The following is a 26,393-nucleotide window of genomic DNA, read 5'->3' on the forward strand; positions in this document are numbered from 1 at the left end:
TTTCTGGAAGGGAAGGATTCACCTCATCCGTCCTATTCCAGAAACAAGAGGGGGAGAGAAGGGTCTTGATGTACTACTCTTCAAACTTGACCACATTGAGGTAGGACAGTCAACATGCTCCAGATACGTTGCTGCAGTAGCAAAAGCTATTGAAAAAACAGCTCACCTCGTGATGTCACCCTTCAATCAGCCATCATCCCTCAACCAGCATCGGCCAAATTAGCTGAAATCATCGGATTGACGCAGGTCCTCATCAGAGGAAAAGGAAAGACTGAATATCTATACAGACTCAGCCCATGCCCATGAAGCAGGCCACACTGATGGACCCAGAACTTTTATGAGAAACACATGGCCCCACACACGAAGGCAAAATAAAGACCCTCCAAAAAGGCCTCGCACATCTGGTGGCACCCTCACATAAAAAATATGACTGACTTATTTTATGACGATGATTTATTTTGTGACGAATGCAATGGTTGTGACAGACACAACCCAAAGAAACCATATCAAACACCAATGGGCTCATACGTAATACCTAATGCATGTTTTCAGGATATTAGTATAGACTACACCGACATGGGCACGAAAATTTATCTAAAGGCAAACTCTATCTCCTAGTCATAGTAGATAGGTTCTCCAAATGGGTAGAGGCAATACTAACAAAAGGGGAGGATGCTAGGTCAGTCTTTGAGTGGCTACAAACCAAACTAATACCCAGGTATGGCATCCCAAGACAAATCAAATTTGACAAATGGCTTACATTTAACAAACACCTGAGACAGGTGGAAGAAAGATTTGGCATAACCCACAGATTTGGATCTGTGTACAGGCCCCAATCCCAAAATCTGGTGGAACGTCAAACCAAAAGCAAAAGCTAAGATAGCTAAAGTATGTGCCTCATGGGATAATGACTGGTAGAGTCATGCATGGTCCACCAAGGGAGGGAGGTCATATGCCCGCCCTTGATGTACAACAAATTGTAATGTCTAATTATGTGAAAAAACTGACGGTTCTCTCTGCAGCACTCTCTACCCAGGTTCACAAGGTCCAGGAGGGGGAGCTGCCGGGGGACACGCCACTACTGAAGGTAAAGGTTGGTGACGGGGTGAGGGTTACAGTCCACAAGAGAAAGTGGCTGGAACCCAGGTGGACTGGACCGTACGAAGTGAAGGAGGTTACTTCACACTCAGTCCAGGTCAAAGGTAAATCAGGCACACCTTGGCACCGCCTTACACATTGCACCCCAGCCCCAATTCCTTCTAGAACACTGACTGAAGTCAGAGCTGATTTGAGCGGCCTAAATTCGATTCCAAATGAAGACACTCCTTCCTCAGGTGATGCGGCATCAAACTCCGCCTCCCCTGAGAAGGGAACCTCGCCCAGTTAGAGGGAAATTTCTCCCTCTCTGGGTGAGGCTGGGGATATCTGGTCCCTTATTTGTGATATTCCTACTGATATTTGGAGTAACCCTAGGACTTTCACATGGTTAATTGAACAACTATTTCACCCTGCCACATCACATACACCAACCCCTACACATGTCCCTAACTCCTTTCCTGATATCACTCCCTCCAATCACTCCCGTCCCAAACGTAGCACTACACCTACAGACCCACCATGCAAACCAGACAAGGTTAGGAGCACCACCTTATGTATACCCACGATTGCAACCGCCACCTTTCTGCTATAGTTTTCACGTCTAATAGATGTGAAGAGGGGGATTTGTTATATAAATATTCATACACATAGCTCATATAAACAAAGACATTCCGTCGTAAGAACACATACACCCAGCCATAAGACTGACCCCCTCTTCCTTATATAAACACACATCTCATCTCCCTCTAACTGGCCGGTCCCAAGAGCAAAGAACTTTTGCTGTGCACCAATGGGGCCCGCTCTGGCTAGAGTAAGGCCCGCCTCCAACCCTCCGACCAGTCAAGAAGACCGAAACGACAAGACTCCACCTACTTTATTCTATGTATAAAAATGAATGTAACCATTGTATAGGCCTCTTTTTCACCTGGCTCCTTGCCGAGTTATGTGAACTAGGTCCGTGCACGTAAAACTGCGGGACAAGATATCTCTGACTCATTAAAACTGTCTTTTGTTACAACTGAAATCCACTCTGTCCAGCGTCCGTGATTTGGTCTCAACTCTCCAGTATTTGAACACTAACAGTGGACTGTTGCTTCATGCGTTGTATGTGTGTGCTTACCTGGACTGTGACCCGGATATTGGCTACTAGGTAGCTATTTCCCATGTATCAAGGTTACATATATATGGTTATTAATATTAATTATTTATTGTGTAGGCTGCTTTTCTACTTGAAATAAAATCATGTGAGAGAAAAAAAAATCCACATTGCTCCTGCCGGGGACACGACCATGATAACCAGTAGGAAGACGAATTCGAAGATCGCATTGAAAAGACGAGTCTAGACTCTCAATAGTCACTTTGTGGTCTGATTGTGTTCAGATCTGGCTGACCACTTCTGGAGGTGGTCAGGGATGCATTGTGTGCAAATTTCTCTAAAGATGCTTAAAGAAATAACTAATATTTCTCCATTTGGTGTATAATTTTACTGCGGAAATGCTTAATTCTGCAGGAGTTAATACTAATAAGACTATGTGAGAGGTTACAGACCTACAGTCAGTGTCCAGATTCCATTTAACCCATCTGAACAGTAGGCTACAGTTCCCTTGAGGTGCCATTGTCCTATTTGAAGTCCCTGTCTTGTGACTGTCGAATTTGTATAGCGCTTCACAATAATCACACATAATGTAGGTGCTGTACTGCTATCATCCTCTTTTACCACTTCACCAAATCTTTCCCAGACATTTTCTAGCCCTCTATTCTATTTATTTTAAACTTTACATTTTGCAACTTTTTTCTTATTGAATTAAACTCAGGCACTGCCCTTTTTGCCTGAGTGGCTCAACATTAACTTTTTTATGCCCGCTCCCAAAAGCGTTTATCGATTGGAGTGTAGGCTATTTCGTGCATTTAGGCCTACAGCAAAGGCATCAAACTCATTCCATGGAGGGCCGAGTGTCTGCGGGTTTTCGCTCCTCCCTTGTACTACTTGATTGATTAATTAAGGTAACTAATTAGTAAGGAACTCCTCATACATGGTTGTCTATCGGGTTTAATTGAAAGGAAAAATCTAAAACCTGCAGAGACTTGGCCCTCCAAGGAATGAGTTTGACACCCCTTCCCTAAAGCACACTAATGCCAGAGAGCCAAACAATTACAAAAATAAAAACCTCAATGTGGCCTATAAATTGCACAAGAATGATACATGTATGGATGTTTTTTATATATTGTGTCAACATGACTTTCATCCACACAATATTTCATGACCCTACATCTGCCCACCCTGCGGGGACTGCGGGTTATGAGTCAATCACACATCACTAGTGTACAAGAATACTAGCTGATGTACCAGCGAAATGAATAGTGGCAGTACGACATACGGGTAAAGCATGAGCGCATCACAATAATTAGATGGCATGAAAACTGTAGGCTATTACACCACAATGTATCATTACCGCCTATCAGTCGCATCATTACCGCCTATCAGCCTATGGTCTTAAAAACGTGTGGTTCGAAGTTAACACTGACATTTTGCCAAGGCAGAGATGACTGGCGTAGACGTGTGGGCAGCAAGACGCATCAATCAATTTGAGCAAAAAAATATACCTTTTATGACAATCACCGAATTGACATACACTTTTTGCTGTTTGTAACATACGTCTCTTTCCATTCTTCAAATGGCGGGTGCACAATGAACAGTTTGGATGTTGGGATTATTTTAGTGGATGAACGTGCGCAGCTAGTCTACTTTTTTAAGTAATTTGTTTGACAATCGGATGAAAACATCATGACTGGTTGTGTTCATGCCACATTAAAAGGCAATACAATTTTACAGTTAAAAATGACCTGTTTTTACTATTCACTAAGAATAGTGGATATGACCCCTTAATACATTGCAATTTGGTAAATAATACATTAAAAAGACAAATCTAAAAATATAAGTGGTTACCCAAACCTGCCTGAATTTCTGGAATAGTTCGAAAATACGAATCTAAACTAAAAATATTTCAATAAAACCCTAGCAAACATCTGAATTGAGAAGTTAACCTGTGGTATTTTCCATTGGGGGGAGAACTGCTCTGATGTAGTAGGCCTACATAGTCTCAATTGCTACTGAGCATCTGCCCCAGCCAGGTCTCATAGACTAGACGTAACATAGTAAATGTAAATCTGCAATATCCAAAATAGTATGATATTTTACATTTAGTACATAAGACATATATGGTTACTTAAGTAAAAAATGAAATTAGGGTGGTTGGTCGGGGAGGATGGATGGGCATGTAATGCGACTTCGAATGTCATCATGGACAACTTTAGCATTTTAGCTAAATGCCAACTTTTCAACTACTTACTACTTTTGACCTACTTTGCAACTAAACTCAGCAAAAAAAGAAACGTCCCTTTTTCAGGAACCTGTCTTTCAAAGATAATTCGTAAAAATCCAAATAACGTCACAGATCTCCATTGTAAAGGGTTTAAACACTGTTTCCCATGCTTGTTCTATGAACCATAAACAATTAATGAACATGCACCTGTGGAACGGTCGCTAAGACACTAACAGCTTACAGACAGATGGCAATTAAGGTCAGAGTTATGAAAACTTAGGACACTAAAAAGAGGGCTTTCTACTGACTCTGAAAAACACAAAAAGAAAGATGCCCAGGGCCCCTGGTCATCGGCGTGAACTATGCCTTAGAAATGCTGCAAGGAGGCATGAGGACTGCAGATGCGGCCAGGGCAATAAATGACAATGTCCGTACTGTGAGACACCTAAAGACCGCGCTACAGGGAGACAGGACGGACAGCTGATCGTCCTCACAGTGGCAGACCATGTGTAACAACACCTGCACAGGATCGGTACATCCGAACATCGCATCTGCGGGACAGGTACAGGATGGCAACAACAACTACCCGAGTTACACCAGGAACGCACAATCCCTACATCAGTGCTCAGACTGTCCGCAATAGGCTGAGAGAGGCTGGACTGAGGGCTTGTAGGCCTGTTATAAGGCAGGTCCTCACCAGACATCACAGGCAACAACGTCGCCTATGGGCACAAACCCAACGTCGCTGGACCAGACAGGACTGGCAAAAGTGCTCTTCACTGACGAGTGACGGTTTTGTCTCACCAGGGGTGATGGTCGGATTCACGTTTATCGTCGAAGAAATGAGTGTTACACAGAGGCCTGTACTCTGGAGCAGGATCGATTTGGAGGTGGAGGGTCCGTCATGGTCTGGGGCGGTGTGTTACAGCATCATCGGACTGACCTTGTTGTCATTGCAGGCAATCTCAACGCTGTGCGTTACAGAGAAGACATCCTCCTCCCTCATCCTGACATGACCCTCCAGCATTACAATGCCACCAGCCATACTGCTCATTCTGTTCGGGATTTCGTGCAAGAGAGGAATGTCAGTGTTCTGCCATGGCCAGCGAAGGGCCCCAATCTCAATCCCATTGAGCATGTCTGGGACCTGTTGGATCGGAGGGTGAGGGCTAGGGCCATTCCCCCAAGAAATCTCACAGCAAGAACTGGCAAATCTGGTGTAGTCCATGAGGAGGAGATGTACTGCAGTACTTAATGCAGTTGGTGGCCACACCAGATACTGAAGGTTACTTTTGATTTGGACCCCCCCCCCCCCTTGTTCAGGGACACATTATTCAATTTCTGTTAGTTACATTGTCATGTATTGTCATGTTGTGTCTTTCTGTCCTTTCCTTTCACCCTGTCTCCCTCTGCTGGTCGTTTTAGGTTACCTTTTCTCCCCCGCTTTCCCCCAGCTGTTCCTTGTCTCCTCTTGACTACCTCGTCACCCCTTCTCCCACCTGTTCCCCTTTTCCCTCTGATTAGTCCCCTATATCTCTCTCTGTTTTTGTTCCTGTCCTTGTCGGATTCTTGTTTGTTGTGTTTCATGCCTGAGCCAGACTATCGTCATGTTTGCTGTAACCTTGTCCTGTCCTGTCGGAATCTGCCGGTCTATCTGAGCCTACCACAGTTTGGTTATTAAAGAAGCTCTGTTTAAGTTAGTTCGCTTTTGGGTCCTCATTCACTCACCGTAACAGAAGAATCCGACCAAGAATGGACCCAGCGACTTCGGATCCTCTCCACTCAGCCGTCGAGATCCAGGGAGCGATGCTAGGCAGACACGAGCAGGAATTGTCTGCTGCTCGACGTGCCGTTGAGACCCTGGCCACCCAAGTCTCCAACCTCACAGAACAGGTTCACCATCTCCGCCTCGATCCACCGGCCACTTCCAGGGCTTTCGAATCTCCGGAGCCCAGAATCAATAACCCGCCGTGTTACTCTGGGGAGCCCACTGAATGCCGCTCGTTCCTCACCCAGTGTGATATTGTGTTTTCTCTCCAGCCCAACACTTACTCCAGGAGCACTGCTCGTGTCGCCTACGTCATATCTCTCCTTATTGGACGGGCTCGTGAGTGGGGCACGGCAATCTGGGAGGCAAGGGCTGAGTGTACTAACCAGTATCAGGACTTTAAGGAGGAGATGATACGGGTTTTTGATCGATCTGTTTTTGGGGAGGAGGCTTCCAGGGCCCTGTCTTCCCTATGTCAAGGTAATCGATCCATAACAGACTACTCTATTGAGTTTCGCACTCTTGCTGCCTCCAGTGGCTGGAACGAGCCGGCTTTGCTCGCTCGTTTTCTGGAGGGTCTCCGCGCAGAGGTAAAGGATGAGATTCTCTCCCGGGAGGTCCCTTCCAGCGTGGATTCCCTGATTGAACTCGCTATTCGCATTGAGCGACGGGTTGATCTTCGTCACCGAGCTCGTGGAAAGGAGCTCGCGTTCTCCGTTGCCCCCCTCTCCGCATCACTACCATCTTCCTCTGCCGGCTCGGGAGCTGAGCCTATGCAGCTGGGAGGTATCCGCATCTCGACTAAGGAGAGGGAACGGAGAATCACCAACCGCCTCTGTCTCTATTGCGGTTCTGCTGGTCATTTTGTCACTTCATGTCCAGTAAAAGCCAGAGCTCATCAGTAAGCGGAGGGCTACTGGTGAGCGCTACTACTCCTGTCTCTCCTTCAAGATCCTGCACTACCTTGTCGGTCCATCTACGCTGGACCGGTTCGTCAGCTTCCTGCAGTGCCTTAATAGACTCTGGGGCGGAGGGCTGTTTTATGGACGAGACCTGGGCTCGGGAACATGACATTCCTCTCAGACAGTTAAGGGAGTCCACGGCCTTGTTCGCCCTGGATGGTAGTCCTCTCCCCAGGATTCAGCGTGAGACGCTACCTTTAACCCTCACTGTTTCTGGTAATCATAGCGAAACCATTTCTTTTTTGATTTTTCGTTCACCTTTTACACCTGTTGTTTTGGGCCATCCCTGGCTAGTTTGTCATAATCCTTCCATTAATTGGTCTAGTAATTCTATCCTCTCCTGGAACGTCTCTTGTCATGTGAAATGTTTAATGTCTGCTATCCCTCCTGTTTCCTCTGTCTCTTCTTCACAGGAGGAGCCTGGTGATTTGACAGGGGTGCCGGAGGAATATCACGATCTGCGCACGGTGTTCAGTCGGTCCAGGGCCACCTCTCTTCCTCCACACCGGTCGTATGATTGTAGTATTGATCTCCTTCCGGGAACCACTCCCCCCCGGGGTAGACTATACTCTCTGTCGGCTCCCGAACGTAAGGCTCTCGAGGATTATTTGTCTGTAGCTCTTGACGCCGGTACCATAGTCCCCTCCTCCTCTCCCGCCGGAGCGGGGTTTTTTTTTGTCAAGAAGAAGGACGGGTCTCTGCGCCCCTGCATAGATTATCGAGGGCTGAATGACATAACAGTTAAGAATCGTTATCCGCTTCCTCTTATGTCTTCAGCCTTCGAGATCCTGCAGGGAGCCAGGTTTTTCACTAAGTTGGACCTTCGTAACGCTTACCATCTCGTGCGCATCAGGGAGGGGGACGAGTGGAAGACGGCGTTTAACACTCCGTTAGGGCACTTTGAATACCGGGTTCTTCCTTTCGGCCTCGCTAACGCTCCAGCTGTCTTTCAGGCATTAGTCAATGATGTCCTGAGAGACATGCTGAACATCTTTGTTTTCGTTTACCTTGACGATATCCTGATTTTTCACCGTCACTCCAGATTCATCTTCAGCACGTTCGACGTGTCCTCCAGCGCCTTTTAGAGAATTGCCTTTTTGTGAAGGCTGAGAAGTGCACTTTTCATGCCTCCTCCGTCACATTTCTCGGTTCTGTTATTTCCGCTGAAGGCATTAAGATGGATCCCGCTAAGGTCCAAGCTGTCATTGATTGGCCCGCCCCTAAGTCACGCGTCGAGCTGCAGCGCTTTCTCGGCTTCGCGAACTTCTATCGTCGTTTCATCCGTAATTTCGGTCAGGTGGCAGCTCCTCTCACAGCCCTTACTTCTGTCAAGACGTGCTTTAAGTGGTCCGTTTCCGCCCAGGGAGCTTTTGATCTCCTCAAGAATCGTTTTACATCCGCTCCTATCCTTGTTACACCTGACGTCTCTAGACAGTTCGTTGTCGAGGTTGACGCGTCAGAGGTGGGCGTGGGAGCCATTCTTTCTCAGCGCTCCCTCTCTGACGACAAGGTCCACCCATGCGCGTATTTTTCTCATCGCCTGTCGCCGTCGGAACGTAACTATGATGTGGGAAACCGCGAACTGCTCGCCATCCGGTTAGCCCTAGGCGAATGGCGACAGTGGTTGGAGGGGGCGACCGTTCCTTTTGTCGTTTGGACTGACCATAGGAACCTTGAGTACATCCGTTCTGCCAAACGACTTAATGCGCGTCAGGCGCGTTGGGCGCTGTTTTTCGCTCGTTTCGAGTTCGTGATTTCTTATCGTCCGGGCTCTAAGAACACCAAGCCTGATGCTTTATCTCGTCTCTTCAGTTCTTCAGTAGCCTCCACTGACCCCGAGGGGATTCTCCCTGAGGGGCGTGTTGTCGGGTTGACTGTCTGGGGAATTGAGAGGCAGGTAAAGCAAGCGCTCACTCACACTCCGTCGCCGCGCGCTTGTCCTAGGAACCTTCTTTTCGTTCCCGTTCCTACTCGTCTGGCCGTTCTTCAGTGGGCTCACTCTGCCAAGTTAGCCGGCCACCCTGGCGTTCGGGGTACGCTTGCTTCCATTCGCCAGCGTTTTTGGTGGCCCACCCGGGAGCATGACACGCGTCGTTTCGTGGCTGCTTGTTCGGTCTGCGCGCAGACTAAGTCCGGTAACTCCCCTCCTGCCGGCCGTCTCAGGCCGCTTCCCATTCCCTCTCGACCGTGGTCTCACATCGCCTTAGATTTTGTCACCGGACTGCCTTCGTCAGCGGGGAAGACTGTTATTCTTACGGTTGTCGATAGGTTCTCTAAGGCGGCTCATTTCATTCCCCTTGCTAAGCTTCCTTCTGCTAAAGAGACGGCACAAATCATCATCGAGAATGTTTTCAGAATTCATGGCCTTCCGTCAGACGTCGTTTCGGACATAGGTCCGCAATTCACGTCTCAATTTTGGAGGGAGTTTTGCCGTTTGATTGGGGCTTCCGTCAGTCTCTCTTCCGGCTTTCACCCCCAGTCTAACGGTCAAGCAGAACGGGCCAATCAGACTATTGGTCGCATCTTACGCAGTCTTTCTTTTCGCAACCCTGCGTCTTGGTCAGAACAGCTCCCCTGGGCAGAATACGCCCACAACTCGCTTCCTTCGTCTGCGACCGGGCTATCTCCTTTTCAGAGTAGCCTCGGGTACCAGCCTCCGCTGTTCTCATCTCAGTTCGCCGAGTCCAGCGTCCCCTCCGCTCAGGCTTTTGTCCAACGTTGCGAGCGCACCTGGAAGAGGGTCAGGTCTGCACTTTGCCGTTATAGGACGCAGACTGTGAGGGCTGCTAATAAGCGTAGAACTAAGAGTCCTAGATATTGTCGCGGTCAGAGAGTTTGGCTCTCCACTCAGAACCTTCCCCTTAAGACGGCTTCTCGCAAGTTGACCCCGCGGTTCATTGGTCCGTTCCGTATTTCTCGGGTCATTAATCCTGTCGCAGTTCGACTTCTTCTTCCGCGATACCTTCGTCGCGTCCACCCGGTCTTCCATGTCTCCTGTATTAAGCCCGTTCTTCGCGCCCCCGCTCGTCTTCCCCCCCCCCCCCCATCCTTGTCGAGGGCGCACCCATCTACAGGGTCCGCAGGATTTTGGACATGCGTCCTCGGGGCCGTGGTCACCAGTACCTCGTTGATTGGGAGGGGTACGGTCCTGAGGAGAGGAGTTGGGTTCCCTCTCGGGACGTGCTGGACCGTGCGCTGATCGAGGATTTCCTCCGTTGCCGCCAGGTTTCCTCCTCGAGTGCGCCAGGAGGCGCTCGGTGAGTGGGGGGGTACTGTCATGTATTGTCATGTTGTGTCTTTCTGTCCTTTCCTTTCACCCTGTCTCCCTCTGCTGGTCGTTTTAGGTTACCTTTTCTCCCCCGCTTTCCCCCAGCTGTTCCTTGTCTCCTCTTGACTACCTCGTCACCCCTTCTCCCACCTGTTCCCCTTTTCCCTCTGATTAGTCCCCTATATCTCTCTCTGTTTTTGTTCCTGTCCTTGTCGGATTCTTGTTTGTTGTGTTTCATGCCTGAGCCAGACTATCGTCATGTTTGCTGTAACCTTGTCCTGTCCTGTCGGAATCTGCCGGTCTATCTGAGCCTACCACAGTTTGGTTATTAAAGAAGCTCTGTTTAAGTTAGTTCGCTTTTGGGTCCTCATTCACTCACCGTAACATACATGTCTGTAGAACCTGTTCAGTTTATGTGTCAGTTGTTGAATCTCATGTTCATACAAATATTTACACATGTTAAGTTTGCTGAAAATAAACGCAGTTGACAGTGAGAGGACATTTCCTTTTTTGCTGAGTTTACTTAGCATGTTAGCTAACCCTTCCTCTAACCCTAACCTTAACCCTTTTAGCTAACCCTTCTCCTAAGCTTAACCCTTTAACCTATTGTATTTCCTAACATATCCCTACGAAATGGTTGATGGACACCCACAAATTAATACATAACATACAAGCCGGCTTCAATGTTGTTTTAGAGAATTTGGCAGTATGTTCAACCAGCCTCACAACCGCAGACCACATGTAACTACGCCAGCCCAGGACCTCCACATGCAGCTTCTTCACCTATGGGATCGTCTGAGACCAGCCACCCAGACAGCTGATGAAACTGAGGAGTATTTCTGTCTGTAATAAAGCCCTTTTGTGGGGAAGAACTCATTCTGATTGGCTGGACCTGGCTCCCAAGGTGGACCTATGCCCTCCCAGACCCACCTATGGTGGTGCCCCTGCCAAGTCATGTGGAATCCATAGGTTAGGGCCTAATGAATTCATTTCAATTGACGGCTTTCCTTATATGAACTGTAACGCAGGAAAATCATTGAAATTTTTGCATGTTGCGTTTATATATTTTGTTCAGTATAAATGGAGTGTACAGAATATAATGCAATACTCTGAGACCAGGTTGGTTGCCCAGGGGGTGTCTCAAGGTACATCAGTGGTGGTCAGTGCCATTTAAGATTAGGGAGAATGATTTGTTTATTTATTAGCATGGCCTTATTTCTATTACAGCATATTGGATGACAGTCATTCATATTCCATTCACCCAGCTCAATGTAACATCAATAGGTTTAGGCTATAACGTGAACAACTAGCAACCCAAAGGTTGTGAGTTCGAATCTCATCACAGACAATTTTAGATGATTAGCAACTTTTCAACTGCTTACTACTTTTTAGTTATTTTGCAACTACTTAGCATGTTAGCTAACCCTAACCTTAACCCTTCCACTAACCGTAACCCCCTAACCCTTTAACCTAAATCCTAACCCCTAGTCTAGGTAACATTAGCTCCTAGCCACCTAGCCAAAATTCGTAACATATCATACGTTTAGCAAATTTGAGACATATAGTTCATTGAGCAAATTCGTAACATATTGTAAGTTTAGCAAATCCGTAACATACAATACCAATTGTCATTAGTAACATATCATACAAAATGGGTGATGGACACCCACAAATTAATATATATCATACTGTAAAATATCATACTTAATGGAGTGTGTCACCAGGTTGGTTGCCCAGAGGGTGCCCCAAGGTACATCAGTGGCGGTCGGTGCCGTTTAAGATTTTGGAGGACAATTTGTTTATTTATTAGCATGGCCTTATTTCTATCTCAGCATATTGGATGACTGTCATTCCTTTTCCATTCACCCAGCTCAGTGTAACATCGATAGATTTAGGCTACTTACTACATGACACTCAAATTTTCCCTATACCCATCATGATGTTGCTACAACCTAGACTATAAATGCAAGTTTACAATGTAGGTCTACAGGTCGAGAGAAAGAAAGTGAGTAATCAAGGTGACAGACAGTGACACATTCAATACTGCCTTACACACTCTTGCCTGCATCTAGCTGATCTAGGGTGGATTCATTAGTCCAAAGAGTTGCAAACAAAGGTTTATGTTGGACATATTCAGGTATGTTTCTTCCCGTTTCGTTCCGTTGGATTCTGTTTAAGAAATGTTTTAAACAGAATCGGCTGAATGAATACACCCCTGTTCACCCCCAAACACAGTTCACTTTCATAGCAGCCTCATCAGCATGATATCTCCCATCTATGCGCTATTCTGTGACCAAGCGAAAAAAACTTTCCAAGCCAAATCTTCATACCATAACCGCTAACCGCTACACACAGCCTACATCGTTATCACCATATTAGATAGTCATAGTCAACATAGCTACTAGAACTAACAAGTTAGTAAACCCGCTACAATCATGCAGTACAGTGTGCAGCAAGCAGTTTAGGAGTTACACTGGCATGCCTCGGTGGCAATAAATGTCTTGACTTGGAAGAGATCCAGTGTTGGATAGCCATAGTCAGCTAGCTAATATAGCATCCCTCTCTATTTGAGCCGGATGTTTGAGTAGGCTAAACTAGCTAGCTGCATTTTCTAGCTGCAATATGTAACATTTTGGGCGACCTGACCAAATTCACATAAAAATGTGTGTTATAGATCTGTCATTATCATTGAAAGCAAGTCTAAGAAGTGGTAGATCTGTTCTATGTGCGCTATTTCTATGCTTCCCATTTATGTTTAGTTTTTGTGTCTTTTCCCTCCCGTTTGTACACCAGCTTCAAATGAGCTGAAAACACAATATTTCTGTGTTATGGAAAATATATTTCACAGCGGTTTAATGGTAGGTTTATTTGGACAGTGAGTGACAGAACAACAACAAAAAAATCCAGAAAAGCGCATGTCAAAAATGTTATAAATTGATTTTCATTTTAATGAGGGAAATAAGTATTTGACCCCTCTGCAAAAAAATTACTTAGTACTTGGTGGCAAAACCCTTGTTGGCAATCACAGAGGTTAGACGTTTCTTGTAGTTGGCCACCAGGTTTGCACACATCTCAGGAGGGATTTTGTTCCACTCCTCTTGGCAGATCTTCTCCAAGTCATTAAGGTTTTGTTTGGCAACTCGAACCTGACGTTTGGCAACTTGAACCTTCAGCTCCCTCCACAGATGTTCTATGGGATTAAGGTCTGGAAACTGGCTAGGCCACTCCAGGACCTTAATGTGCTTCTTATTGAGCCACTCCTTTGTTGCCTTGGCCGTGTGTTTTGGGTCATTGTCTTGCTGGAAGACCCATCCATGACCCATTGTCAATGCCCTGGCTGAGGGAAGGAGGTTCTCACCCAAGATTTGACGGTACATGGCTCCATCCATCGTCCCTTTGATGCGGTGAAGTTGCCCTGTCCCCTTAGCAGAAAAACACCCCCAAAGCATAATGTTTCCACCTCCATGTTTGACGGTGCGGATGGGGTTCTTGGGGTCATAGGCAGCATCCCTCCTCCTCCAAACACGGCGAGTTGAGTTGATGCCAAAGAGCTCCATTTTGGTCTCATCTGACCACAACACTTTCACCCAGTTGTCCTCTGAGTCATTCAGATGTTCATTGGCAAACTTCAGACGGGCATGTATATGTGCTTTCTTGAGCAGGGGGACCTTGTGGGCGCTGCAGGATTTCAGTCCTTCACGGTGTAGTGTGTTACCAATTGTTTTCTTGGTGACTATGGTCCCAGCTGCCTTGAGATCATTGACAAGATCCTCCCGTGTAGTTCTGGGCTGATTCCTCACCATTCTCATGATCATTGCAACTCCACGAGGTGAGATCTTGCATGGAGCCCCAGGCCGAGGGAGATTGACAGTTCTTTTGTGTTTCTTCCATTTGCGAATAATCACATCAACTGTTGTCACCTTCTCACCAAGCTGCTTGGAGATGGTCTTGAAGCCCATTCCAGCCTTGTGTAGGTCTACAATCTTGTCCCTGACATCCTTGGAGAGCTCTTTGGTCTTGGCCATGGTGGAGAGATTGGAATCTGATTGATTGCTTCTGTGGACAGGTGTCTTTTATACAGGTAACAAACACCCTTTAAGAGTGTGCTCCTAATCTCAGCTTGTTACCTGTATAAAAGACACCTGGGAGCCAGAAATCTTTCTGATTGAGAGGGGGTCAAATACTTATTTCCCTCATTAAAATGCAAATAAATTCATAACATTTTTGACATGCGTTTTTCTGGATTTGTTTGTTGTTATTCTGTCTCTCACTGTTCAAATAAACCTACCATTCAAATTATAGACTGATCATTTCTTTGTCAGTGGGCAAACATACAAAATCAGCAGGGGATCAAATACTTTTTTCCCTCACTGTAGCTAGCTTTCTCTCTCCCTGTCTTGCATCTCCTTCATTTTTGAAGAAATTGTCTTTCTCTCTGTTTGAGTCAACTACTCACCACATGTTATGCACTGCAGTGCGAACTAGCTGTAGCTTATGCTTTCAGTACTAGATTAATTCTCTGAATCTTTGATTGGGTGGACAACATGTCAGTTCATTCTGCAAGGGCTCTGATAGTTTGGAGGACATCCTCCGGAAGTTGTCATGAGTCTATGAAAGGGGGTGAGAACCATGAGACTCCGAGGTTTTGTATTGAATTCAATGTACCCAGAGGAGGATGGAAACTAGCTGTCCTCCGGCTACACCATGGTGCTACCCCAGAGAGTACTGTTGATATTACTGGAGACCTTCATTGCAAAAAAAGTGTGTTGTAATCAATTATTTGGTGACGTGAATTTTTTTTAGTTTATTTTTTTATCTAAAAAGGTTAACTTTTGAATGTTTCACTATTTGACATTATATGATATTCACTGAGGAGGATGGTCCTCCCCTTCTTCCTCTGAGGAGCCTCCACTGAGGTACATGTATTTCCCACATAGCCTATTTCTTAGGCAAGATTCAGATTTTGGATTGATATCAGTTAGATTTTTTTATTTCTTTGCAAAGATTTATTTTTGTTCTTTGTTTGTTTGTTTTGTAAGACCTTCTGTAAATCAACTCCTACCATTATTTTGATAGCAGGCCCTAAAACCAAAATGTTTGCACGTTATCCCTTTCCGCCTCCTACTAAAGCCTCAGCCCAAATGTCCGCCAGATGGCATTGTTATTCCTGACGTCGTTTGTCATCCAAACATATTTTAATATACCCAGCCGGTGATACACTCGTGTCCCCCGGCGACCGGCTCATTCATAAAACATTCTCCAGCCTTTTGTCTACATCTTTTTTTTAAAGTAGTGGGGCTGCCACTCCTTTTGCATTTATTGAGCTTTATTAAATAGATACAGTAGTAACCTACTGTTTTGGAAAGACGGGAAAGATGGGAGGTAGCTGATATCAAATGAAATGACATCATTTTAGCTTGTGCCATATCTCGCATTTCCCAGCATCTTTGCAGGAACTAGTCATTTCTCAGTGCTGCAGCCACAGTGCGAGCCAAACACAAACAAAGAAACATCTAATAGTCAAATCATCTTTTTGGCAATTTTCTGGTGGAAAAGTGAGTGGGTCGGGCATAACATGTCAACCCTGTAACAGACAGGCTAGCCATGAACCTCGTAAAAATAAAAAAAAATGTTGCATTCAATTGCCACTCAATGTTGCACACAACAATCATGGCTGATTTAAGAAGAAATCATCAATCCTGTTACTTTATTTAGCTCTTAGTAATTTAGTTTTTTTAATTTAACCTCTCGAGATGGGAAAACAACATGTGTTTTATGAAGTTGAGAATAAACATTGTGAAATAAAACTTTTTTTTTTCACCCAGTTACTTCTCAAAAGGCACCGAATTAGTGGAATGACCCATTAATTCATAAACTGACTTTCCAAACGGTGGTCTGGAGACTTTCTTTCTCTGTCAAAATAAAAGTTGCACACAAGTTAGCGCTTGCTTGCGCACATATGGCACACGTGCAGGACTTTTTGACATGAGGTGAAGCAGAGAGGAAATGATATGTCAGGCACCTGCAGCAGACCCATGGTTGGAAAGGCCCAGTGCAGTCAAAAGGTTTTATAAATATTTCCACACTATGAGGTTGGAATAATACAACATAAAATTATTTTACAAATAATTGTGCTAGATACCAATGATCATATATCCAGGGCTTGGACAGGAAAAGGAAAGGAGAGTGGGTATGAAGTTAAGTTCAGGGAGGAGGCGAGGGCCTGGTCAATAAAGTTCCCCGCGGCACCGGAATCGACTAGAGCTGTAGAGACAACACTTGAGGGACAGCCAGCCAGTGAAGTAGGAATCAAAGGGTTTGGTGGAAAACGATGATAATGGAATACTCACGCCTACCCTGTGAGACGGAAGGTCACGGGGCTGCCCCTCTTCTCTAGTGGACCCTGGGTTGTGACGTACCGGACACCACTGAAGCTGGTGCCCCTCCTGGCCGCAATAGGGACAGAGCTCCAGCTGTCACCGGCGACGCCACTCTGCCACGGAGAGGTGTGGCCCCTACCTCCAAGGGTCCAAGGAGGGAGGTGAGTGACAAGGTGGACACCGGCGCTCCCGAAGAAGGTTATCCAGAATTATGGCCAGAGCGTCCAAGGATATGTTGTCATCCTGACATACCAACTCCATCTGGACTTCTTCGTACAGTCCACTGTGGAATAGTGTGGAGTCCCAGCTCATTCCATCCGCTGGAGGCTGCCACAGTCTGAAAGGTGAGGGTGTATTACGAAGTGGTCTGAACACCCTGCTGGAGTTGTTAAAGTCGCTCACCCCCCTTTAGAGGACGGTCAACGGTGAAGAGAGCCATGAACCTCTCATAGGAACCCAGCTCCTCCTCTCCTGCCTCCCAGACGGCCATAGCCCACTCCAATGCCCTTCCGGTCAGCAGGGAAATGACCGTGGCAACCTTGGACCTCTCAGTGGTGGGGGCTCCCGTCTGATAGACGAAATAGAAGGAGCACTGGCTTAGGAAGCCACAGCATTTAGATGGAGTAACATCATACTTTGGATACTCTGGATGGGACAATCGGGCACCACTGACCTGGATGGACAACTCGATAGGCTGGGGGACTGGCTCACTGTGACGACCTGTGGTAGGAGGCCCTCAATCAGAGGTATGGAGAACCTCGCTTGTGGTGTCGAGGCGGTGGAGAATGCGGAGGACCACATTCGTGGTCGTACCCAGTAGAGCCAACTGGTCGTGGTCTTGATGGAGTAGATGTCCCTGTTCCTCGACCGTCTGGAAGATGATGTATTTTCTACTGCTTCCATAATTTCTGAGGCAGTATTCTATAAAGTATATGCAGGGAGTCAGGAAGCAGGTGCAGAAGGTGAGTATAATAATAATCATCATCATCATCATTATCATTATTATCATCATCATCATCATCACAGGACAGGAACTGCTTACTGAACGTAACCAAAACCAATACTGCCTGATGACTGAGGCTACTGAGGGCTATATGAAGGGAGAGTAATCAGTGTGGTGATGAAGTCCAGGTGTACTTAACGATGGTTAAGTGGTTAGTAGACCGGCGACTTCGAGCGCCGGAGGAGCAGGAGTAGGCCACCGTTTTTGGTCCATCGTGTTCTTTCCCTATCTTTCAAGGGCACAGCTGTGTGAAGATATAAAGAGAGCAAAGAATTGTCGCTGCTGCTCAAGCTAGCCTATCAGCAGAAAGGGGTAACAAAACTGCCGTTATCACTTGTTTGTACGCTATGTTCCCACCGTGATCTCACACACCTGCTAAACTACAGGTGAGGTTGTGTTTTCCTATAAAGGCTGAGACCCAGCTCTTGTTTGATGGTTTCTTAACGCTGCACTGTTGAGTGGATTGTTAACCAGCTCCAGATTTGCAAATCTTATAATAAAAAGTTGTTGTTTTGAAGAATCTGCAGTCTCTCTTTGATTAGAATTTCCAAGACACCTTCCATGGTGACATCACCATGTGGTAAATTATATACCAATACAAAAGAGAGCTCCAAACCTCTGCCAATAAAAGCTCATTTCTCAGACCACCCCTAGACAGTCCAAGGAAAATTCTTGCTTGAGAAATTGCCCTCTGCTAAGAAGCTATTTTTGTTTCTATTTGACCATTTTAATTGAAAACAATCACTGTTAAGTCCATAATTGTTACCCAGAAATGATTTGATATTCTGTCTCAAATTCCGCCCTATATAAGAAACAAGAATCTCAAATTTGGACTCATCAGACCGAAGGGCAGATTTCCAGCAGTGTAATATCCATTGTTTGTGTTTCTTGGCCCAAGCAAGTCTCTTCTTCTAATTGTTGTCCTTTAGTAGTGGTTTCTTTGCAGCAATTCGACCATGAAGGCCTAATTCACGCAGTCTCCTCTGAACAGTCGATGATGTGTCTGTTACTTGATGTCTTCACTATTATTCTACAATGTAGAAAATAGTAAAAATAAAGAAAAAACCTTGAATGAGTAGGTGTGTCCAAACTTTTTACTGGTACTGTATATATGGAGACAGTTTAGTGCCAGAAATAAGTAGTTAAATACATGTACAATTGAATTACAAATGTTTCCTGATCTGTCTTTTATATCGCTCAGATGTACTGCTGACAGACAACAACAACAAAAAATGTGTGTGGGGGGGGGGGGGGGGGGGGGGGGGCTGTTGTTCCATGTAGTGAATCTGTTATAATAAAAAAATGAGGTAATCTGTTTTTCCATCAATGGGCTAATAGTAGTAAGGCCAAAAATAAAGTTTCATCAACTATTTTTAAAATATATTTTTTTATACTTCAAATGGTTAACATTCTAAATCAAATAGCAAAATGATCCTTGACCTTCTTGAATGACCTTCTTGAAACAATCCCATATAGCTTAGTAGAAATTTCACGAATTGACTTGTTGGAAAGGTGGATTCCTATGAGAGTGCCCCGTTGAAAGTCACTGAGCTCTTCAGTACGGGCCATTCTACTGCCAATATTTTCCCGTGGAGATTGCATGGCTGTGTGCTCGATTTTATACACCTGTCAGCAGTGGTTGTGGCTGAAATAACCAAATCCACTCATTTGAAGGGGTGTCCACATACTTTTGTATATATAGTGTACGTCTCAAACGTTGTTCTCACAGATGGATTATGTTGCGAAACAGAAGCAGGGTTTGGAAGGGACCTCCTACAATGCTCACAGGGTAGCCACAAAACAGCCACATCCTCAGTGACACTGCAGCAGATGATAACTTTCAATATGTCAGATATGTCATTGTGCACTGAACTTGATCACACAGTCTGTGACACAAATGAATTAGTTAATTTGGCTTTAGAACTAATCGAACAATTATGCCATGTGGCATGGTTAGCAGAGTCTATCAGAACCAATAAGGTAAGAATACTATCTGAATAGTATTTTTCTGAATAACATGAATAACATTGAAGTACAATGTCTTTATTCTATTGTTAGCGTTGTCAACCATTGTTAGATTTCTTTGTGTGGGGTTTGGTGTTTTTTGTAAACGCATTTGTTGCTTACATTTCTGGACTTAACCTTTGCTTGACATGAAAGTGATAGTCTTGAATGAATTGTTTTCCTTCTTGACTCCAATACAGTACTATATATTTGTTTCATACACTTCCAGTAATAGTTATTTTATTTCAAGAAATGAACAACACAAGGACATATGTGATTTATTGTTTTTCAGGCTTTTAGGTGCCATTGATAATCTCAGTTATTGAGCAGAACAGTCCATTGTTGCCCTCATGGCTGTGAAACAACAGCTAATCAGCTCACTGGTGTTGTGTTACCTGATTCAATATGGTAAGTTGAACTTTTTCTCATCTATTATTTGTGCTATATATTGTATTGATTTTCAAGTTATGCATTTTCTCAAACACATAACTAGTATGTGTAGTAATTAGTTAGATTAGCAGGAAATGTTTTACCACATCAGGGTACCAGCAGAGCCTTAAATAGACTATGAGTCTGGGTACCATGGCACTGGCATCACACTGACCACATCATCCTTTTTTCCTGCATTCACAGTTGCATGTTTCTGCAATGTCACCTGCACCACAGACTACAATACATCCCTGAACTGTTCCTGCTCAGGCACAGTGCCCTCGTCTCCCATTCTCCTTGAGGCAGAGTGCAGGTACACACTGTTCTCTATCACTGCTGTGTTTCTGGCCTTGCGCCGATAGATTTAAGAGATCACATGTATACATATTTATGTACTGTACAGTTTAAACATATCATTTTAAGAAAAACATCTGAATGTTACATAAACCTTTTCATATTTGTTTTGTTTTTTTTGTTTACAAAAGCTGTATTTGAATATTATAATCACTCTTCTCTTTTTTCAGAGATTCTGAAGACCAAGTGAATGATAGCTGTGAAATAACACCCTCACAAAGCTGGTGTATAATACAACCAGAAGGTTTTTTCATGTTAATATTCACTGACACTACTTGCACTGCAAGAGTAAAGCACACAGGAAATGAAGACAAAATGAAAACAGATGACTCAACTGACTGGAAATTGTATAAATTAGGTAAGTGGAATAGACCTATGTCTTAGGATGGTTTGTACTTTCCCCTGAACATTGCCTCTGATTCAGTGACAAGATATGGCATGAATAAGAAGTGTCTATTGTTAGCAGTAAGGTCATCTTATCAGCCATTCTGCTGTGACAAATTCTTTTCAGCAGTTTTGAACTTTGCACAGCTTTGAAATGACAGTGTTGAACAGTCTTTACAATGAGGGTTATTGTGTGATGTGGACTGAGTGTCTTGGGTTCTTATATATCTATCACCCGCATTTGAAAGCTAATATGGTACAAATGATTGAGCTTTGTGCACTTGAATCCATGCCTTTTTCATATAATGGTTCCAACCCAAGCTTCTCTGCCTTTTCTTCCATAGTGAAGCCGCAGTATCCAGTCAATGTACAAGTGACAGAGAACATTGACAGCTACAACATCACTTGGCAGATGGATGAAAACATTTACCTTGATAAATTCTTAATGTACAGGGTGCGGATTACAACACATAACTATTTAAAGGTAAACAAAATATATTTACAATGTTACATGTTTCCAATCAAATATTACAGTATGTGAAATACCAGGTCCCCCAAACTGTTAAATATAAGTTTATCTTTTGACCTACAGGATCCAGTCTATTATCCTGTAAGAGAAGACCAGAGGTACCTAGTGCTAAACAGACTTCAACTGCAACCAGGAACTGAGTATGTGGCAAATGTTCAGGCCTCAGTGAACCCTGTGTATAACTACCAAGGTCCCTGGAGTGAATGGAGCTCCACTGTAAAATGGAGGACTACAGGTACATCAATGCAGCAAGTGCAGATTTTTCATTTAACTGATCTGCGTTACATGCTTTTCCTGGGTATATTGGATTGGGACTTAATTTTTCATGTTATAGTAATGTATGAAATGGAGTAAAAATGTTCTCTCTTTCTATACACTATGTGTATTTTTACAGAAGGTAATGCTAAGTTAGGGTGGCCCGTTTTACTGACCATTCTCCTCTGTTTGATCCTGTGCTGCCTCTTTAAAATGTGAGTTCTTTATTTATGATCATTCAGGTAACAGTAACTGTTTGTGTTTGCTAAGCATTTTTGATCAGACACCAACTTGTATCCTCAATTTCTTCAGGTCTGCCAATAAATGAAATGTTCTAGCCTGGTCACCATCATATGTGCTACATCCAACTTCTCTGACTTCCGTCAGATGCCCTGAACAAACACAACAGTTGGCTAAAGCACAAATTGATCTGTGACCAGGCTAGAAATGTTCAGCCTCTTGGTGTTTTTATAGAAAGCGTGAATACACTATACACTTTCCTGGCATAACCTCCCACATACACAGAAACCACAGCTGATGCTCTTTACTTGCAGATACACAATGTACATATAGGGGTGAGAAGACACAGGAAGTCAGAGCTGCTTCTACATTATTATTATACCAAACCTAATCCATGATCGTGCGGTGGTTAGGTTTGCTTCTACATTATTAGTACACCACTTACCCTATAAAACATTATAACACCTGCATAGAGAGAAATTCCATCCTCGCAGAAATTAAAAGAGTATTTGTGAAGACCTGAATAGTTCTGCTTATGTCACTTTCGCATAGATTACAGTCACATATAATTTCCTTTGTGAAAGCAACCTGTTTGTCTCTTGCCTCTACATCTCTTCCCTGCAGATTGTGGCTGAAGAGGCTACACTTGATGAACTATTCCCCAAGCCCAGAGGACTTTTTCAAACCTCTCTACCACACATATGGAGGGGATTTTAAGGTAAAAAATACAGGCAAAAAAAAAACTCATTGTGTCTGTGGGACTTGTTCTAAACCCCTCCAGCAGGTGTTACCTATAGGGGGAACTTCAGCATGGCCAGCAATGGGACTTTCCCATAATCAAATCCTGCAACGACTACACATATGAGGGGGGCATTATAATGACTCAGTCTGCAGGGGCTTCAAGGGCTTGCTTTCAACTCATATGTGGGTAGATGCTCAGTAGACATTGAGCTTATGTATTACATCAGAGCAGTTCACCCCCCATCCCCCAATGGAAAATACCACAGGTAGAAATCTAAACTAAGATGTTAGCTAGGGTTATATTGAAATATTTTCCCCTTAGATGAGTATTTTATAAATATTCCAGAACCACTTATCTTTTCAGATTTGCCTTTGTATGTATTATTTACAAAACAATTGACACTCTTATGAAGGGGTCATATCCACTATGCTTAGTGAATAGTAAAAACATGTCATTTTTAAATGTAAAATGTATTGCCTTTAATTTGGCATGAATACAACCAGTCATTATGTTTTCGTCTGATTAACCAGGTTTGTATCCAACGTTTTTACGCGGGTAAAGTACGTCAGATAAAAATGTAATGACATGCCTGATGGAAACAGTAAACGTTTACAAATATCGACGAAACAAAATATGCTAGACAAGTTGAGATTTTTGTGTCGGTAAAATGAATTATGCGAGAAATGTCGTTGGATACGCTTTTATGTGCAAATATTGATACCATCATTTCGAAGTAAACTTGGTGTCACGCGATTACGTGTTGTGCGTTCCTCCCACTATGACTTGATGGGAAAGCATGCAGTTTAGTTTATTAAACTACAGATTAAATATATTATGATTAACTTCACAGGGTGGTGAAAGTGCAATTGTTTAATAATCTCGCTCTTTTGTCCATATAATCTCATTATGTTGGCTATACGTGTTGGCCAGCAGCGCAGCGCGCTGGCAAGAGCAGTGAGTAGATCCCAACTGTGGGGGAACTCAGTCCGGCCTTCAATTTACTCTTGAAAGCTGTAATAGTAGAATGCAAAAGGAATCATTTCGAAATGGGTACTGCATCATCAGTTTTCCTCTTGTAATGTCAGTCATTGCATACCTTAGAGAGCTATTTTGTAACTTGTTATAAATGTCCATATCAACAAGTCCATGTCAGCTAACGTTTTTTTTGCTAGGTTTTTTAGCCCATGTATTTTGTAGTAATGTTCTAGTCACTCAAATATCACATGCATACAGATTAGACATGGCAAAATGTACATAATTACAAAAAAAATGGCTTTAAAACTGCTAAATGCTCTCTGCAACCCATGACAAAATGTGTAGAATTTCAGGAAATAATGACAGTTTGTGTCATGAACAGTGCTTGTGCACAAAAAAATAGACGTAGGGTGCGCGGGATGTTCCCCAATGTTGGATGGGGTGGGGCACTGAGTGAAGACGTTTGGGAACCCCTGTGCTCGATCGCACGTATCAATACCAGAGAGGGCACACTATATTTACATTTTTGGCATTTAGCAGACACTCTTATCCAGAGTTATTTACATGAGCAATTAGGGTTAAGTGCGTTGTTCAAGGGTACATCGACCGATTTTTCAAATAGTAGATTTAGGGGATTTGAACCAACGCTCTTAACCGCTCCGCTACCTGACAAAAATTATCACGCAAATTATTTAGTGAGAAAACCATGAGTTGAAAATGCGATGGAAACTTTTTAAATTATTTGTATGTGCACTACACCATCACGCACATTCTTTTATATGCAACAAAAGTCAATTTGATGGAAACATCTCTGGTTTTCACAATGCGCATATTTGTTTTATGCGGATTATTTGATTCGCATGAAGATCTGTAGCCAATTTCTTCAAAAAAGTAGGCTACTTGCGCACGTTTGTCCACAAACAAACATAATCCCAGCATCCAAACAGTGCACTGTGCACCCGCCATTTGAAAATGGAAAGAGACATCTGTTATGCTACAAAACAACAAAAAGTGCAATGACAAAGTGATTGTCATAAAAGGTCTACTCTTGTAGCCTGATGCGTCTTGCTGCCCACGCGTGTTTCGGTCTCGGTCTCGGCCAGTCATCTCTGCCTTGGCAAAATGTCATTGTTCACATCGAACCACACAGTATTTTGGAGCAAAGTAAATTAGCTCATTTCTATTGCGACTGACAGGCGGCAACGATAAACTGTGGTGTAATAGCCTACAGTTTTCTGGCCATCTTCATTTAAATTATTGTGATGGGCTCATGTTTTACCGGTATGGCATAATGCCACTATTTATTTTGCTGGTAATCTGTACCGGACCATGTCAGTTTACTTTCACCCCTGACTATAATTAAACTGTCAACTGCAGTAATCTTAACTTGTGGGGGGGGGTCAAAATCAAAAGTAACAGTCAGTATCTGGTGTGGCCACCAGCTGCATTAAGTACTGCAGTGCATCTCCTCCTCATGGACTGCACCAAATTTGCCAGTTTTTGCTGTGAGATGTTAACCCACTCTTCCACTAAGACACCTGCAAGTTCCCAGACATTTCTGGGGGGAATGGCCCTAGCCCTCACCCTCCGATCCAACAGACGATCCCAGACGTGCTCAATGGGATTGAGATCCGGGCTCTTTGCTGGCCATGGCAGAACACTAACATTCCTGTTTTGCCAGAAATCACGCACAGAACGAGCAGTATGGCTGGTGGCATTGTCATGCCAGGATGAGCCTGCGGAAAGGCACGTGAGGGAGGAGGATGTCTTCCCTGTAACGCACAGCATTGAGATGACAAAAAGCTCAGTCCGATGATGCTGTGACACACCGCACCAAACCATGACGGACCCTCCACCTCCAAATCGATCCCGCTCCAGAGTACAGGCCTCGGTGTAACATTCAATCCTTTGACGATAAATGTGAATCCAACCATCACCCCTGGTGAGACGAAACAGCGACTCGTCGGTGAAAAGCACTTTTTGCCAGTCCTGTCTGGTCCAGCGAAGGTGGATTTGTGCTCATAGGTGACGTTGTTGCCAGTGATGTTTGGTGAGGACCTGCCTTACAAAAGGCCTACAAGCCCTCAGTCTAGCCTCTCTCAGCCTACAATCTGAGCACTGATGGACGGATTGTGCGTTCCTGGTGTAACTCGGGCAGTTTTTGTTGCCATCCTGTACCTGTCCTGCAGGTGTAATGTTCGGATGTACCGATCCTGTGCAGTTGTTATTACACGTGGTCTGCCACTGCGAGGACGATCAGCTGTCCATCCTGTCTCCCTGTAGCGCTGTCTTAGGCGTCTCACAGTACGGACATTGTAATTTATTGCCCTGGCCACATCTGCAGTCCTCATGCCTCCTTGCAGCATGCCTAAGGCACATTCACACAGATGAGCAGGGACCCTGGGCATCTTTCTTTTGGTGTTTTACAGAGTCAGTAGAAAGGCCTCTTTAGTGTCCTAAGTTTTCATAACTGTGACCTTAATTGCTTACAGTTAAGAGAGTTTAAAGAATTTTGAAAATAATAATGGGAAGACGTTGCACAATCCAGGTGTAGAAAGATCTTAGAGACTTACCCAGAAAGACTCACAGCTACAATCACACAGTTGATCATGTATGCACAGTTGATAAATGAGGCCCCTGATGATAGAAGCACCTTTGGTGGTGATTACAGTATTGACT

The 26,393-nt window shown here is 44.3% G+C and overlaps 1 protein-coding gene across 2 annotated transcripts in view; it reads left to right on the plus strand.

The window, feature by feature from the left end:
• LOC110538267 (interleukin-21 receptor) overlaps window positions 1-26,393 on the plus strand; it is a 38,955-nt gene that overhangs the window by 5,772 nt on the left and 6,790 nt on the right. Inside the window, exons 1-8 of one of the 2 annotated variants that reach the window (XM_021624983.3) lie at window positions 19,525-19,782; window positions 20,099-20,214; window positions 20,440-20,548; window positions 20,760-20,947; window positions 21,318-21,457; window positions 21,566-21,737; window positions 21,897-21,972; window positions 22,622-22,715. In XM_021624983.3, coding sequence (XP_021480658.3) covers window positions 20,157-20,214; window positions 20,440-20,548; window positions 20,760-20,947; window positions 21,318-21,457; window positions 21,566-21,737; window positions 21,897-21,972; window positions 22,622-22,715 — 837 coding nt within the window. In that variant the 5' untranslated portion in view covers window positions 19,525-19,782; window positions 20,099-20,156. Of the gene's footprint in view, window positions 1-19,524; window positions 19,783-20,098; window positions 20,215-20,439; window positions 20,549-20,759; window positions 20,948-21,317; window positions 21,458-21,565; window positions 21,738-21,896; window positions 21,973-22,621; window positions 22,716-26,393 lie in introns of those variants that run through there. The other variant, XM_090193335.1, reaches the window with a different exon arrangement.

This window comes from Oncorhynchus mykiss, chromosome 12, assembly GCF_057628025.1.
Source record: "Oncorhynchus mykiss isolate SJ-2025 chromosome 12, ASM5762802v1, whole genome shotgun sequence".
Lineage (NCBI taxonomy): Eukaryota > Metazoa > Chordata > Actinopteri > Salmoniformes > Salmonidae > Oncorhynchus > Oncorhynchus mykiss.